The 18,229-nt window shown below is 33.7% G+C and overlaps 1 protein-coding gene and 1 non-coding gene across 4 annotated transcripts in view; one reads left to right on the top strand and one right to left on the bottom strand.

Moving 5' to 3' along the window:
* The window catches only part of DCC (DCC netrin 1 receptor), a 1,159,911-nt gene that overhangs the window by 965,154 nt on the left and 176,528 nt on the right, over positions 1–18,229 (top strand). For all 3 annotated transcript variants that reach the window (XM_032310413.1, XM_032310412.1, XM_032310410.1), the window contains exon 14: positions 9,438–9,548. In XM_032310413.1, the coding sequence (XP_032166304.1) occupies positions 9,438–9,548 (111 nt within the window). The remainder of the gene's footprint in view (positions 1–9,437; positions 9,549–18,229) is intronic.
* Positions 425–531, bottom strand: LOC116572543. Its single transcript, XR_004278399.1, has one exon. It is a non-coding gene; the product is annotated as a U6 spliceosomal RNA (small nuclear RNA).

Here is an 18,229-nt window from a genome sequence, read left to right as displayed (position 1 = left end):
CCACATCATTTAAAAAGCTTAAGAAAAGCCAAGACCCTAAGTCTTTTTTCCTGATGAAATTACAGGAAGAAGGTAACAATAACCAAAGTTGATATTTTGAAAGAAATAGCCAAGATTGAAAAAATCTTGCTGAAAGTTTTAAGTATAATTCCCAAGATATAATACTAGACTAGAAGAAGAGCCTCTAAGGATAATTGTATCCAAGCACCCCAATTTTATTGTGGTATAATTGTCATGCGTCTCTGTATAAGTTTAAGGTATACAATGCAATGCTTTGACTTTTGTTTATTGTGAAATGATTGCCACTGTCAGTTTAGTTAGCAGCCATTATCTCAGATAGATACAACAAAAAGAAAAAGAAAAAAATTTCCTTGTGATGAAGACTCCTAGGATCTACTTTCTAAAAATTTTGATCTGTATCATACAAAATGTGGAATGCATCCAGAATTTGCAAGTCATCCTCGTACAGAAGCTGTGCTAATCTCCTTTGTATCACTCCGGTTTTAGTGTACGTGCTACTGGAGCATGCACCATGCCTTAGTTTTTAGTAGCTATTGACATTTGAAGTCCTGAAGCTTTTTTTTTTAATTTTTCTTCTCAAAAGGAAAAGGTCAAAAATATTTTTAAAAATTTTATAGAATAATTATATAAAGGATGAATGTTCTGATTGAAAAACTAAGGATTGGGTACTCAATTTATAGAACTATAAAAAGCCAATATGCATGATAAAATGTTCAAACTCATTAGTAGAGAAATGCGAACTGAAACAAAAATGAGTTAGCATTTTCCTTTGATTAAAGTAATAAAGATATAAATGAATGATGATACCTTGTTCTGGAAAGCATCTGAGAGAAATAATGAATACTCATATACTTCTGTGGGCCAGAAGATTCTGGAATCTCTCTGGAAAGCAATGTGGAGATATGTGTTATACACAGGTGTAAATATGTATGTGTGAGAGAGAGAATGGGAGAGAGAAAGAGACAGAGATCTTCATAGATATATGATCTAAGTTTTCTACTAAGAATTTATTCCAATTCTGAACCATATTTTCTGTGAAGTGTTTAACTATAAATAAGTTCATTGCACTGTTACTTTAATACCCAATTATAGGAAAAAAGAATTTAAGTATCCAAATATAGGCAGTTTCCTAAAATATTTCATCAAGATCATATCATGGAATACTGTAGATCTATTGCAAATGATACAATGTAAAACTATTAAATAGCATGTTAAATACTTAAAACATACTATTATGTGAATAACTAAACTCTAAATCAACATTAATGTATGAGCCCATATTTATAAATAAAAAATGAATTGGTAGAAAAGTATTTAGAGTAATATATATACCAAAATATTGATAGTGATTGTTATTTACATAACAATAAAATATGTATTTTTAAAATTGTATATATAAAATGAAAAAATTCAAGACTCTAGTGTCATATTATGTCATATCATATGTCATGTCATATCATACCAAAATTGAAAATTCCTACCACGGAAGCCAATTCCATGTCCACTGAAGAGCTAAATGACAAGTGGTCCAGAAAATAAAGAATAGTAGCCCCACAGCCTAGAGAAACTGCTGGTATGAAATGTTTAGTAATTATGATATTTGTGGCAAATGGAATTTAATACATTCAACTCAGTATTTTTTTTAGAGATTTTATTTATTTATTTGTCATAGAGAGAGCACAAGCAGACATAGTGGCAGACAGAGGCAGAGAGAGAAGCAGGCTCCCTGCTGGACAAGGAGCCTGATGTGGAACTCGATCCCAGGACCCCGAGATCATGACCTGAGCCAAAGGCAGCAGCTTAACTGAACCACCCAGGCGTCCCCATTCAACTCAGTATTATCAAAGATTCTGACTCCCTAAATATACAAACTTTTAGGATCTTTACTCTATAGAAAGTGAAATCATTAAAAAAAGAAAAAGGCAAGAAGTTTGTAATAAAGGCGTCGTCAAGGATGGTTCCTTCTGAAGTTTCTGAAGGAAAACTCATCCATGTTTCTCTCCTCACCTCTGCTGGTTGCTGGCAATTCTTGTCATTCTTTGGCTTATAGATATGCCTCTCCTATCTCTGCATAAGAACACCAGTCATTGGATAGACCCCACTATAAATCCAGGATGGTTTCTTCTCAAGATCCTTGACTAATTTTATTTATAAAGATCCTATTTCCAAGTAAGTTCACATTCTGAAGTTCCAAGTATACATGAGTTTTGAAGTGAATACTCCTCAACTCACTACAGACTCCTTTTATTTTTCTTCTTGAGGACAATCTTGAGGACAATTCTTGAGGACAATTATATTCTCTAATAAAGTTTATTCAAAAATAAATAATCCAGTCCTGTATTTTATTCTTCTAAAATATATGGGACAATTGGAGTTTTTAATTAGCATGAAATATAACCCATTACCCATCTGGTTTAATACCATTCTGGTCAAAAGCAAAGAAATAGGATGGATTAATTAGCTTGCTATTGGAATAGCTCACAAATGCCCAGTCCCATCTGTATATATTTGTATGAATCTGAACTCCAAATTTGAATCCTTCATTCATACTGTTCCTTCTTCATTTCAATAATTATAAAGTGAATTTGGGAAGATAAACAATCTGGGCAGTTATATTTGTAAGGTTATATGATATTTATTGTAAAACATAGTCACACAGACTCTATTTTTCATTTGAAGTGAAGAAATAAAAGTCTTCATAGAATAGCCTCATATCCTTAAAACATTAAAAACAAGTTTTGCAGAGCCTCTGCCTTGCTCTCCCCTGAAGTGGAACCCAACTTCGGTAATGCCTGTTGCTTTTCTAGATGCAGAAATGTCTTCCGTACTACAAAGCATCAAGGAGCCAGAAAGTACTACACACTGGTAGATTGGTTGTGGTTTTGACTTGTCCCCAGGATATGTTTACTAATTTATGCAATTTTTAATTTGCAGAAGTAATTGATTTTTTTGTATGATTCTGCAGTACTTTAGAATGTAGAAGATTTGACCCTATGTTTCCAATACCTTTAAGATATGTGGATATATTGATTTGTCCGTTAGAAAATTGGAAATGTCAGAATGCTTTATTTGGGTGTATGAATATTCAGGTCTAGAGACTCAAACTTTTTTTTTTTTTTACAGTCCTCTTTCTGTTAGACAGGTGTTTTTTGTTATGTGTGTTTTTTACTAGGATAATGGGGCATCTGCAATAACAAAGTAATTCAGTTATAACAAGGATTTTAAATCACTGTTATCAACTTCATTGTGAGATCCCATGTCAACTAAATTCTAAAGTGTTGTTTTTAATTTTTGAGTGCCTTTCAGAGAAGGTTATTTGGAATTGAATATAAGAGTTTTCTTGTGTTTCATGGCCAATATAGAATAAACATAATGATAAACATGCATTGGTATTTTATGGACTGAAAAATGAGACAATAGCATAGACTTTCACAACAAGGTTAACATTAGATTCTTTGAATAATGCACCATCTCTAACCATAAGTCATATGAAATTAGAAAGAGAACAGAAATACAGAGCTTGAAGGCACTTAGTATTGGGGTTAGAAACAGGCAGAAGACAATCTGCTTTCAACAATACATTTTTTCACAGCTAAGAAAAGCATTGCTACTTACACCAAATTACACTTAGAATCATCTAGGAAACACTCAGGCACAAGCATGCAACCACACAGGCACAAACATACACACACACGCCCACCCTCACATACACACACGCACATTGAGATTGATCTAGAGTCCCTGTAAAACAGAGTGGGAAACACACCATTCATCTCATGCATGGCGCTTGTTTTGCAGAAGAGGTAACAGATCTGAAGAGTGACGTTGTTAAGATCTACCAACCAGACTGTAGGCATTTCAGGTCCTAGTTATGTACTCCTTGCACTACAAAATATTGTCATCTTTAACTCACTGTATTATGAATGACTCTGACTATCATATGAATCTGTAATTGATAATGAGTATTAAAACTAACTTTAACATTTACAACAATAATAATACCAACATGAACTTTGACAACAGCCACTATGTTGAAAACAGTATGGAGTTTCTTCAAAAAATTAAAAATAGAACTGCCATATGATCCACCTATCTGGCATCTGGGAACATATCCAAAAGAATTAAAATCAGGATGTAGAAGAGTTATCTACATTCACATGTTCATTGTAGCACTATTCACAACAGCCAAGATAGACAATTTAGATGTCTACTGACAGACAAATGGATAAAGAAAATGTGGTAAAAATAGATACACAATGAAATATTATTCAGTCTTAAATAAAATAAGGAAAGCCTGCTATTTGCAACAACATAGATGGACCTGGAAGACATGCTAAGTGAAATAAATCAGTCACAGAAGGACAAACACTGCATGATTTTTTTTATATGAGCCATTTAAAATAGTCAAACTCATGAAAGCAGAGAATAGAATGGTGGTTGCCAATGGAGAAGGGGAGGGTAAAATGGAGTTGTTCAATGGGTATAAAGTGACAGTTATACAACATGAATAAATTCTAGAGTTTTGCTATAAAACAATACTGTATTGTGCACTTAAAAATTGTTACGAAAGTAGATCTCATGCTAAGTGTTTCTACCATTACAAAAAAAAAGAAAAAGAACATGAGTAATCTTTTGGAAGTGGTGGTTATGTTTATTACCATGGTTGTAGTAAGGGTCTCATGGATGTTTGCATATGTCCAAACTCATCAAAATGTATACAGCAAATATGTCCATTTTTTTGTGTATTAATATTCCTTGGCCAAGCTGGAAAACCTCTATAGGAAAAACACTTTATATATTTTTTTCAAATTTAGTCTTTGTAACAATTTTTATATATATTCCCATTTTATTAATGAGGACACTTAGACAAAGAGGGAGGGTAAGCAAGGTTTTCAAGGTCACATACCTCATGAGCGGTGGAGTAAAACTAATATTTAGCCTGAATTGAAAAACCTATACTCCTAGCTCTTAAACCGTAGGTAATGTGTTGCCAACCACAGACAATGAATGTGTGATTTTGTATGTATAAAGGGATACACAAAATGGAATAAATAAAGTGGAATAATGCACAATTGAAAAGGGTATCTGTTGGATAATAAAAATTGACTATTAGCTTCACAGCTAAAGGAGCTGCATAACTCTAGAAGAAATTAAATCAAAGCTTTCCTACCTATTTCTTTAAAAAATGCTATTTAAATTTTCTACTTGCCCAACACAGGAAACACATCCCGGGAAATGACTTTTAGAAATACACACACAAAAAAGCTTTTGATTCCAAACAGGTTTCCCTTTACTCCACCTTCAGTGAATAATGAATAGATAGATAATAGATAGATAATAGATAGATACTGTTTTGAAAGATTTTTAGATATCAGCTATCCAGGTTTGTGTCTCAAAAACTTGATTGTTCATGGTGATCATTGTTACAACTTTTGAAGACACCTCCTCTTTCCAATGGTAATACTTTTTTCTAAGTGAGAGAAAAACTTAATTCTACACTGAATTTGAAGTTTTACTGAACTCTTAGGTTGATCCATTTTTAAAATTATAGAATCATGGATTCTTTCCTCCCTGCCTGTTTATTTTTCAATTCTGGATATAATCATTTTAGACAAAAATTCCTTGCATATTTGCAGGGCTTTATATTTGTTACTGATGTCCCTCTTAGGCCCCAGCCTGGGCCAGGTAGGTCTCTGAGGAGAATGTTTCTGGGGCCCCAACAGGAGATAGGACAGAACCAAAGGTGTTCACCCAAGAGCATCCAGGTTTTGATTAAAGCTCCACGTAGTAACCTTGCTTAATTTCTCTGAACCTTATTATCTTTATCCCTAGACTGGAAGTAATAATGCATTCTGTGGCAAAATCATAGAGTATGTGAAAATCAAGTCAGAAAGTAATTTGCCAATGTTATCTTTATATCCATTAAATGTTTAATTATAGAAACTATTTTAGAAAAGCAGTTTGTCATTTGATTGTCAAAAGAACTTTATAAGATGGAACAACAATGATTTCTTAATTACTTTATATGGGAAATTGAGATTAAGAGAGCTTTCAGTACATCTAAAACTTGCCCAGGCAAGTATCCCTCACAACAAAGAAGCAGGAATATTTGCAACCTAGAATTCTGAAGGTAATATCCAGAATGCCTCTCTGAAAAGCCAAAATGTCTGGTTCTGCCTATCACTGCATCTTATATTTATCTAGATATAGTAGAATGTCATAGGTTTAATCCTGTTGATACAGGTTTCAGAAGACAAAATGTAGATTCAGAAGAGTTGGGTAAAAATATTTTAAGAGAGGAATTGAGTTTTTTTTTATCCCTGCTGTATAAAACTAAGCTTATCTGCAAACATACTACAGTAAAGCATATTCAGTGCAATCTAAGGAAGAACTCTTCTAATAAGTTAAAGGGTTGAGTAAGTGCCTTCACTTGGTGAATTTCTCATTCCAAAGGCCTTCTTGTTTACAAGATCACTTTGTTAGTTAGACATACATATAAATAATGCTCGATAGGCCATCTGAATAAATATTAAGACCTCTTTTGATATTGGGATTTTATGTATATATTTAGACTTTTTTATACTTAATCTAGAATTTCTAGGTGTGTTTTGGTGAGAGAGATTACGCAGGTATATTCTAGAATAAAATGCAAAATAAAACATTTTAAGCTAAAATACAGTAGTTCAAGGAAATTTGGCTAGATTTCCGAGTGACCTACTCATTAATATCTACAGCATGTTAAACCCTCACCACAGATGTCAGAGAGGATGATATCAACAACCCCTTTCCCTGGTTGGAAGGGATGTTCTGATCAATAGGTCAGGGTGGTCAAGCAAGGCTTCACTGGGGAAATATTAGATGGGTAGTCCCTAAATTTCCTCATTTAATTAAATTAAATTTAATTAAATTAAAATCTCCTCAATTTTCCTCATGAAAATTTCACTCGAAATTGTTAGTAGCTTTTTGTTTTATTCAAAACTGAATTAGTGATACTGGCAGAACCTCAGCATAATATATATGAATATATATAATATAAATGAAAATTTTGCAAAATTTGGAGGAGAGATCTTTCTTCTTCCTAGTGAACTATTTTTACTACTCCTATCTACTTTCTAGTGAGATGTTTTAATACATTCCTACTAAAAATTGATAGATTCTGCACGCATAAACTTACTTGATTTAAGTTCCATTCAAATGAATGGAACAGAATATAGGGCATTTAAAGATTTCCATTTTATGTCAAATATTGCGTGTGATAAGATGGTATGTCAGTCAGGGTTCAACAAGAGGCACAGAACCTGTGGTGATATGTACTAAGACATTTATTACAAGAAATTGGCTTAATTGATTGTGATGGCTGGCTAGGTGATTCCAAAATCTATTGGGCAGGCTTAGGAAGGGCAGGCCGGAACTCTCGAGCTGAAGTTGCTGTCTGCAGGTGAAATTTCTTCTTCAGGGAAGCCTTACTTCTGCTCTTAGGACCTTTCACCAGGTTGAATCTGCCCCCCTCCTCGCACTAGGATAATATTTCTTACTTAAAATCAACTGAATATGCACTTTAGACACATCTCTAAAATACCTTCACAGCAACTCCTTGATTAGTGTTTGACTGAAAAGTGGGCACTTGAGTCTAGCCAAGTTGACACATAAAACTGACCAACACAGATGGTGTTCCTAATCATTACTGGAGATGGTATTAGCACAATTGACCATCCATTTCAGAGAAAAATAAAGTTAAATTTCTATTTAATACAAAAGAATATTCTTGATGGTCTAAAACTATGTCAGATAAGAACACTATGAAAGTTATGAATTACAATGATTAGGTAAGCATTTCTTCTCAGAATTCTCTCCCTATTATTTTTAATAATCTGGAAGAACTCTAAATCCCTCTGCCTCAGTAATCAACTATGGGGCCTAGGAAAGAGTGCAAAATGTTAACAAATCAGATCAGTGTCATGTGAACTAAGGGACAAATCAAAGTGAGCACAAGCCTACCTGATGATTTTGGTTATTGTATTTTAACCTCATATTTTCATGTGTGTTAAGCAATGCTTTAGTGGATCTTTCAACAGCTGCTTTTTTGTGTGTGCCTTCCATGTGTCAGGGAGTGTAGTGGGATCTATGGATATACAAATAAAACATCAGCATTAACAAAAACAACAGCAATATTAACCATTCTCAGTCTATTTCTTCATGGAGCTTAGACTATCTTACAAAATTAGAACTCTCTTGAGAAGGTAGCACTTTGTGTTATAGATACTTTTGTATGGGTGTATTTATCAAATTGTCTTCTCTAATAGTACAATTTATTAAAGGTAACTGCCCTGGATATTAACAAGTCCATTCTAACCATCATTTCAAGCATTATCTCCAATTAATAATAAGTTAAAATTCCCCTTAGGACCAAGATTTACTCATTGGCTTCAGCAAAAAAAAACTATAAATATGTAACATTGTACATGATAAGCATCATTTCTCCAATATTTCATTTTCTTTATGAATTTTTCTCATTACTAAATATTTATGTCACTTTAGAGTAACAGAAAAAATAAAGAGTGATTATATTTTTAACTTTTTATTAGGGTTGTTCAACTCCTTGAGGTTTAAGGATTTGTTGCTTTAAGCCAAATCCTAAGTGTCTCAAAAAAGTCACACAGTTTTTTAACAAGTTTCATTTGTTTTACAATAATATGTCATGGTAATGAGCTGCTAGCTCATTAGCTAAAAGGAATATTATTTAGGTAAAAATTTACACATATCACACTAGTGATACATGGGCCGTTTCTCATCAACCTGTGTTCTCTGTACAATCTAAACTAAGGCCTGATATCATCACTATGTACAATAGTTTATGTCCAAATTGTCATGGAGACAGACTTTTTTCATACTTCTAGTATGAAAGGTGATTCAAAACAAGTATGTTTTGCAATGGTTTTGAAACACAAAGCACCTAATATTTTCTATTTAAGTGCAGTGGCTTTGGATTCTTTTTTCTTGGCCCAAAGAAAACATAATCACTGACCTTGAATAAATGATGGAGACATAAATTTTTAGAATGACTGCTCTTGATTTATAGACAGCGCTCTTAATTCACGGGCAGACTGTGAGAAAAAACGATCCTTGCTATTTTTTATTATTTCTTCATCGTTCATATTTTATATTCTACATCTGCCCAGAAGCTATTTTCAGTGATACAATTTTATAAACTAGAAAAAAAATGAGAATATATGAAAAATAATTTGATTTCTTGACATAATACTTCTGCCCTTTTGGCCAAAATAATTACCACAACAGTCACAAACCATGTAAAGTGTGTCTACTGTTGTTAAAATTTTACTAAAATTTTGGAAATCCTGCTAGAAATACTTGTTAATCAGTAACTTTTTTCCTCTTTCTGGAAAATTCTCTCATAGGTCTGGAGAAAGGAAGTCAGTATAGCTTCCAAGTGTCAGCCATGACAGTTAATGGCACTGGACCACCTTCCAACTGGTACACAGCAGAGACTCCTGAGAATGATCTAGATGGTAAGATCTATCTCCAATCATTATGGTTCTGATTTCTATGTTCTTTGTTACTTCAACTTCTCATATTCACTTAATAGAAGATGATGAATTCCAACACTGGGGATATCTGTTCACCCTATATCTTTCCATGCAAAACAAAACAGTACAAAATACAAAATCTTCAATAGATTTTTCAAGCATGCCATATAAAATTATGCATTAATTATAGTCTTCATAAGTTATTTTTTCAAGATAATTTAAAATAATCCTTTTAAATTTTATTGAATAACCAACATCGAGATTTTCTTCATAGGAACTGCTACAATTTCTGATAGTAATCATGAAATATAATTACTTTACATAGCTTCTCTTGTTCCTTATGATGCTTCTACAAAACAGCAATATATATTTTTTGCTTGTTTGTGATATGGTCATTAATATTTGACACTTCATCTTTTTTTTACATAGGAATAATCTGCCTTATTTACTTAATTAATTGTTGTCTTAAGACATTTGTGGATGAGATATTGAGATTTGTATAAAAGTCACATATCAATTATTTAAATAAAATAATAAAATTAGCAGATGTGAAATAGCTTTTGAAATAAAAATATCATGACTAATAAGAAAATAAAATTCAAGAGAAATGAGTAATAGAAGTGACAGGAAAAAAGTCTAAGTACTAAAGCAGAAATAAGTACGAGGTACTTAAAAAAGAAGTTGGTTATTATCAGTATACTTCAAGTTAAATGATTAAAATTGGGAGTAAGCGGGGATGCCTGGTTGGCTCAGTTAGTTAAGAATCTGACTTTGGTTTAGGACTCTGGGATGGAGTCCTGTGTCAGGCTCCTTGCTCTGCCTGCTGCTTCCCCTGCTTGTTCTATTTCTGACAAATAAATAAATAAAATTTTTTTTTTAAGAATTAAAATTAAAAAAGAAAAACCGAGACCAAGGAAAAGTGGCTTAAAGAATAAACACACATGTATCTGGTGCCAGATGACTGTCTAAATCACTGACAACAAAATCTTATTCCTTCACTGGTAGACCTGAAGGCATCCAAGTTACTGCAAGGTGAAAATGCTATGTGCCTTCCACTTCCTCTCCCTTTTGCTCTCTCTCTTTCCCTTATTTTTATTCTTGTCCCAGTTCTTGCAGTGTCCCTTCTGGCTTTTCTTACCTTCTTCTTTGAGCTCCTCTTTCTCATTTTTCTCCTTCCTGATCTTCTGTTCCTCTAAGTAATTCACCATCACTCATGATTTTCATAGATTCCATTTTATAAAGTAATTAATGTGGCAGGAAAACAAGCAAAAAATGCCATTTCCACAATAACGGCTATTCCTACTGGCACATTAAAGAATATTCATAGGAAACTTACTAAGTTTGGGGTATTGTGCTTAGCTCTGAGAATATTAGTGGATAAAAGGCATGATCTCCTTGTGGAGCTTAGAACATAACAAAGAGAAACAGACATTCCAGGTGAAGCCTTAGGAAATTGCCTTTTCCTGGATGAATATTGGTAGTATCTGATCTGTCAACATAGAATGAATAGATAGGTTGATAGGCAAATAGACATACAGGTTTGCTTTTAAACCAAGACCGAAAGGGTGAACAGGAGTTTGCTATGCAAAAGCATACATGACAGTCTGAGGGAGGAGATGTGGAGGGCAAGGTGAACGCAGGTCTGAAGTTAAGACAGACCATGACAGTATTCAAGATCTGAAAAAAAAAAAAAGACCATCAGGACTGAAACACAGAGATGACATGTGTTGAGATTTGTAAAATAGCAGATTCTAAGTCTTGCAAGAACAAATTAAGGATTTTGGACTTTATCCCAAGAATGTCATTAAAGCAATAATGTGGTTTATCCTAAGCAAGTCATTAAAGGATTTTTTTTAAATAGTGACCTAATTATATTTGCATTTTGAAGAGATTACCCTGGTTGAAGCATAAACAATTGTATTAGATTAGACAACCATGGGCCATCTTAGGAAAGCTGAGAGGTAATGTCAGGTTTTATGGAAAAGTAACTTGGGAATTAGCAGATGTTATTTAACTTGTCTTAGGTATTATAATTCGAAAAGTTGTAGAGCTACACAAAGCCACACTTCATAAAGCTTATATCCTTCACTAATAGATTAGGGAACATTCATGTATTTGTTTATTCAACATATATTTCTTTTTGAAGGTCTATATATATCAGGCATTATTTTCAATACCAAGGGTAAAGCAATAAATAAGATCCCTATTCTCAAAGAGTATAAATGTTATTGAGATAGAGATGGGTAGTGATGAATGCTATGAAGAAAAATAAAGCATCATAGAGGGAATAGAAAGATTAGGGAGTACTGTTTTATGTAGGGTGTTGAGAAGATCTCTCTGATTGGGTAAAATATCAGCACGGCCCTTAAGGCAGTGAGGGAGGCAGCCGCATGAATAGGTCAGGCAAGAGCCCTCCAAGCAGAATAACAAGAATAGACATCTTGAAGTTATAGCCCAGTTGGTGGTGAAAGTTATTAGAGACCATGGTGGCTTGGGTCTAAAGTCATGAGGATATGCTCTGTCTTATTCAAGAATAAAGACAAGATAAGCTACACAAATACCTTGTTTTTCTATTTATTTAAGAAATAACTATTAAAGTTTATAAACTGGTATTTAGCCTCTCATTTATCTTTGTGAGGTATATATTATTAGACTTAATTTTAAAGGAAAGTAACGTAAGCTAAGAAAATTTAACTAATTTACTCAAATAACTAAGCTAGTAATTGTGGATCTGAAACTCAGGACCAGGTTTTTCGTGTCCAGTGTCTAATACAGATTATCTGAGCAAAGCCTCCACGAATCCTCTAGAATTGACCCAGTGACAATAAAAGACAGTGATTCAATGCAAAAGATTCTAAGAAATGAGGTCATATCATTTACCCAAACCTAAGGGACTATATCTCTTACTGGAAGGAGTGAAAATAAATGGAACAGAGGTGCCGAAGGTCCTATAAAATATCCAGGATGAATGGAGCTCTCCACTTGACTTATGAGCTCTTTCTCCTCACTCCAAATGACTCACAGTCTAGTGGAATCAAAATCACAGCCCCTGGGATGGCACCAAACTTTCTACTTAACTGAATGCTTCTCGTATCTATGCAATCTTAATATAATCCAATCCATACATCTATTTTAATCAAGAATCTCTATGCTGTGTTCATGAATAAAATCTTAATAAATGTTGCTTAATTGGATTTGCTTGAAAGTTTCTATACTCTTGGCTTACTAATGTCCCTCTTCTGCATGCAACCTTCTTGGTTACTTTTTTCTTTCTTGAGTATTGATGCAGTTATTATGAAATATAATTAATAACCCATCATGTGCCCAGTTATGGGGAGTATGAACATGAAAGAGAGAAGAACAGTTCTCTTGAGAGATAAACAGATAATGACTGTACTGATTGAAAAAGCTTCATGAAAAGAAATAGTACTTGAACTAAAAACTTCAGGAAAAAGAGGTAGACTAAGGTTACAAGGAAGGATGTATAGGACAGCATAGTAAATATTCTTCAGAAAGAATTCCTTTAAGAAAATTATTTCTGCCACAATTAATTTAAAATGTGCCTTCACTCATCCAAGTGTTACTCATTTGCCAATTATCTTAACACATTGCAACACATTTCAAATAATGCCTCTTATCTCATTCTTTCACTTCTTTATTTCGATTGTAATTGTTGATGCAGCTCTTGTCCTTGTCCATAATGTATACATTAGCAATCTAAAAAGGCAAATAAAAAATTAATAGAAGAAAACTAGTACAGCTTGCACATAATACTGTTATGGACTATGACTTGAAATTGTTCACTCTTTTTTAAAAGATTTACTTATTTGAGAGAAAGAATGTGAGAGGAGAGAGTGCACAAATGCAAAGAGCAGAGGGAGAGGGAGAGAGAGAGTCTCAAGGAGACTTGGTCCTGAGCACAGAGCCCGCCTCAGGGCTTGATCTGAGGAGCCTGAGATCATGACCTGAGCCAAAACCAAGAGTCAGTTGCTTAAATGACTGCTCCACCCCTGTGCCCTGAAATTGTTCGCTCTTAAAACATAATGGAGGGCACCTGGGTGGCTCAGTTGGTTAAGCGACTGCCTTCCCCTCAGGTCATGATCCTTGAGTCACGGAATCGAGTCCCACATGGGGCTCCCTGCTCACCAGGGTGTCTGCTTCTCCCACTGACCTCTCTCCTCTCATGCTCTCTCTCTCTCTCTCTCTTCCTAAAAAATAAATAAGAACAATATTTTTAAAAATCCATGATGGAAACAGCCATTTTAGGGCATATAATTATAAGAATGTGGGAGAGATATGTTTTACTTACTTAGAAAAGCAAAGTGTCTTATTGGCTATAAGAAATTAGTAAGTCTACATATATTTGGCCCATATTTATTGACCCATAACCTCTTTTCATGGAGATACTCCTCTAGACCTATTTCAATTTTTCTTGCTTCCTCTTGGTTTTCTTACTTTGAATGCATCATTCAAATATTAAAAAGTGTTACCCTTGATAGGCATTGATGTTTGGATAAATGAACAGTCTCAGGATTAGTTGTGAGTAGCTTCAAAGAATACACAGCCTGATAGCTTGTTCTATTTCCATATATAAATACACATATAAATACATACATATATAAGTATATATATATATACATATATATATATATATATATTTTAATTTAAGGGAGGTTTCTTTATATCATAAGATATAAGTGACTTCTCCTAAAACTTTCATGGCTAATGTAGGAAAGTTTTGAGTCCTAAAGTCAGTAATTTCCATATAGAATTGCTCTGATATGCCTGAAATTATAGCTAAGGGGGAAACAGTCATTTTGAAAACCAGCTGGAATGGAAGGCATTCTTTGCAGTAGCCAAAGAAACCTCTCCTGGGAGGGAACTGCAGTGTTTGTCCTCCCTAGGTGTGTTGTGTTGCATAACTTTTCCCCTCTTGCTTTTGAGTCTCCTGGTGAACTCCAAGGGACTGATCTACTCATTACAGTGGTAATGAGCCCTGCAAGTCACTAAGGAGAAGCAGTAGGACGTACACATAGTTAAAAACAATCCCCTCTCCTTCTGTGCATTCTCTGCTTGGCTTAAGCAGTGTGAAGATCAGCTGTGACTTGGAGAAATACTCCAATTCCTTATGGATGGCCCTTTTAATTAGGATGTTTTGTTAAAGTAATTACAGAGCCAAACCTCACTGTTTGTTCAAGGCTTCCTGAAAGCATGTTCACTTGTTGTTACCAACAGCTGGAAAGTTTTAAAATATTTATTTTGTGTCTCAAAATTTTGACTTAAGAAAACAAGATCATTAGAATTCCCCAAAGTTCTTATGTAAATGTCTTGCGTAAGGATATGAGAGAATTTGTAATGAAGATCAGCAAGGCACCCTCCAGGAAGTTGAACTTTGGGATCAGTTTGTATTGCTTTTACACCCCCCCCCAATTTTGAAGTGAACAGGTAGAAATTGTGATATGCCATCATTAGAGATGTAATTTAAAATTAAACTTCTATCCTAAAATGGAGGAGGTTGGCCAGCAAAAATTAGCAATGCAGAGAGACTCCTGAAAATGCAACGAAGTGGTAATAGCAAAAACGGTGACCCTATGACCAGGCTCTAGTTTCCTGCCCTCAGGAAAGAGATAATTAGGCCTATTAGCCTGATTGAGTAAGGGTAAAATGGGATTACTGCAAATTCACTTCACTTGAGAAGTCAACCACGAAAAAATTCCTGTGTTTTAAAACCTCCATGATATATGATATTGCCAAGAACGTGACTCTGAGAAGGAACACGTGAACGTTTATTTTCAGAATAATAATAAAATCTAAAATGATGATGATGTAGGTGAGATGTTGGGGTTCAGAGCCAACAGCCAAGAAAGAATTCTTGAGACATCTTCCATGCAAAAAATGTGGTTTTATTACAACACGGGGACAAGACCCGTGGGCAGAAAGAGCTGTACTTGGGTCATGAGGAGTGCCTCATTATATACTTTCAAGTTGAGAGAGGGTTAGGGATAGCGAAAGTCTCTAATGAATTTTGGAAGGAAGGTTTCCAAGACCTTGAGGGGAGCAGCTATTGTTAGAAAAGAGTCATTTATTACTGTTTAGTAAAAACTCAGTCATGAGACCCTTCAGATGTCTATCAGTGAGTCATATGCTAGGGGGTGATTGCCCACATATATCTTGGGAGTAGAGATAAAGGAAGTTCCCAAAGGAATTTTTATATGTTAACATGGACTTTTAGGATCCTGTGGGTCAGGCTGAGATGACTTTTGCCATTAACAAATTACTAACATCGAGGCATCTGAGTTCCTAGAGGAATGTCACTCTCCCTGTTTTAAGGACTTGTCAGTGGGCTGTAGGTACTAAGGAAATATAATTTTTCTTTTTGCCTTTGTTTCCCATATCAATGAGACCACCCTGAAAGAAGGAACACTACCTATTAAAATTGCCCTCCTCATTCAAAAACTAGAGCAGGAAAAGTGGAAAATCCCTGGGCAGAAGAATGAGAAATGAGAAAAATAAGTATTGGCTTATTTGAATAAATTGAAGAAGAGAAAAAGAAAGATAAAAGGAGAGGAAAATGGAAGGGAAGATAAAAGGAAGTCTGGTGAAACATTTATGTGTGAGTTATAATATGCTGAAGCATAGCTTCCCTCCCCAAAATGCCCTTCCTAATCCCTGGAATCTGTGCATCTGTTATTTTACATGGCAAAGGAGATTTTGCAGATGTTATTAAATTAAGAGTGCTTGTATTGAAGTAAAAGTTAGCATAAAATAATATGAACCAGTCAGTTTGTGTTTTATTTTAGTTTCATATTGGCCAAAGGTTTTGAAGTTAAGAGGTATAAAAACAATAAGTACTAAGTTTGGAATAGAAAAGTAGGTCAAGGGAAGGGAAATATAATATTATATAGAAATGAGAGCTCAAAAATCTGGAATTTCACAGAGTCTGAACATTTACTGAAAGCTTCATTTTATCAGGAATCAGACATAATGTTCTATGATGATGGTATTATGTAATAGATACCTAAAGAAATAAGCCAAGGACCAGAACTGTTGATGATTTGATGGGAGACAAACACCATGGCAAATTGCATATCTACCCAAAAATTGATTTCAAAAAATATTTTAAAATATGCATTTTCTAAATTATTGGAAAATAAAATAAGTATCATGTTACATAGCCAAGTATAGAAAATGAAGTTATTAGAAAGGTAAAATGGAAAACACTTTTAGATAAGAGAAATTCTAAAATTGAAAAAACTGAATTAACTTTCTTTTGTAAAAGAGACTTTTAGTTCAGCTAAAAACAAAATAAAACTATGTAGTTTCAAAACAAAGGAAAAATATTAGAGAAATAGAAATTGGTCAAAGAATTAAGTTGATAGGATTCTAATGTAATGATAGTACATACAAATACACATGTATACATACTCACACAGAGACATACATGCTCACATACATGTGTGCATGAGTGTGTACATATGTACACAAATGCACACATATATGATTCATAAACATACAAAACATACATACACCTGTGCACACATACATAGACACAGACATGCATACATATATGTGCACACATACATATAACACATTGTGTACACGTGTAGGCAAGTGCATATACATATATCAACACACATACATGCATATGCGGTACATACATATACATCTACACATATAAACATGCATGCATGAAATGGATAATTTTATTGAAAACTACAAATAAAGATGCAAGTTATGAAACTTTAAATCTCAAATATGTAACACTTAAAGTATGCAAACAATATGTTTTCCAGAAAAATTCAAAAGATCAAACCAGATCTGAGAAAGAATTCTTTTAAATGCTTGGAACAGCATAAAAATGCACACAGAAAAAAATAAAAGAGAACTTAAAAGATAAAGCATGGACTGAGAAAACTTAGCATGCTTCAATCACAATTTGAAAAGAAAATAAGCAATGAAGGAAAAATAATTTTCAAAGAGATAAGTGAGAGTTTTCCAGAATTGATGAAATACATGGATTATCAGATTCAGAAATAATGCTTTATCTTTGATACATTGTATAATACCAAAGATAAAGACAAAAGAAGAGCTTAACATGCCACGGGGAGAGATTACTTATTTAAGGGACTACAATTAGATTGATGAAGACTCCCCAATAGCAACAATTAAGGCAGAAAACAATAAAATATCTTCAAAGTGCTGATTAAAAAATTACTATCATTAAAGAATTGTATATCCAACTAAATAATTATTCAAGGAAAGGAGACACATAAAAACCCTTTAAAAAAGGAAAATAGACTTTGCCCCCACCATCTTTTTTGTAAAGAATGTACTTTTAAAAAAAGGTAGAAAGAGAAAGAAAATAACCATAATGACTATTAGAGAAACTGGGTAAAAAATAATATAACATATGGGTATATCTGAACAAATTATGATTATCTAAAACAAAAATTATATTTTGGAGAGTTTAAAAAGTTGATGAATATGAGGTGGTAAGGAAGAAGGAGATTGTGGAGGTTAAACAGCTTTGAAATTGTTTTTATGTTCTTGTGAAAAGGAAAGACATAATTAACTTTAGACTACAAGATATATGTGATCTCAAAATTGAAAATATTACAATCAGAAGAATATAGAGTATATTATTTCTTATCTGGTAGAGAAGA

The sequence above is a fragment of the Mustela erminea genome, chromosome 13 (genome assembly GCF_009829155.1).
Source record: "Mustela erminea isolate mMusErm1 chromosome 13, mMusErm1.Pri, whole genome shotgun sequence".
In the NCBI taxonomy this organism is placed as follows: domain Eukaryota; kingdom Metazoa; phylum Chordata; class Mammalia; order Carnivora; family Mustelidae; genus Mustela; species Mustela erminea.
The sequence above is the reverse complement of the archived record's forward strand: the minus strand, read 5'-3'. Positions and strand labels throughout refer to the sequence as shown.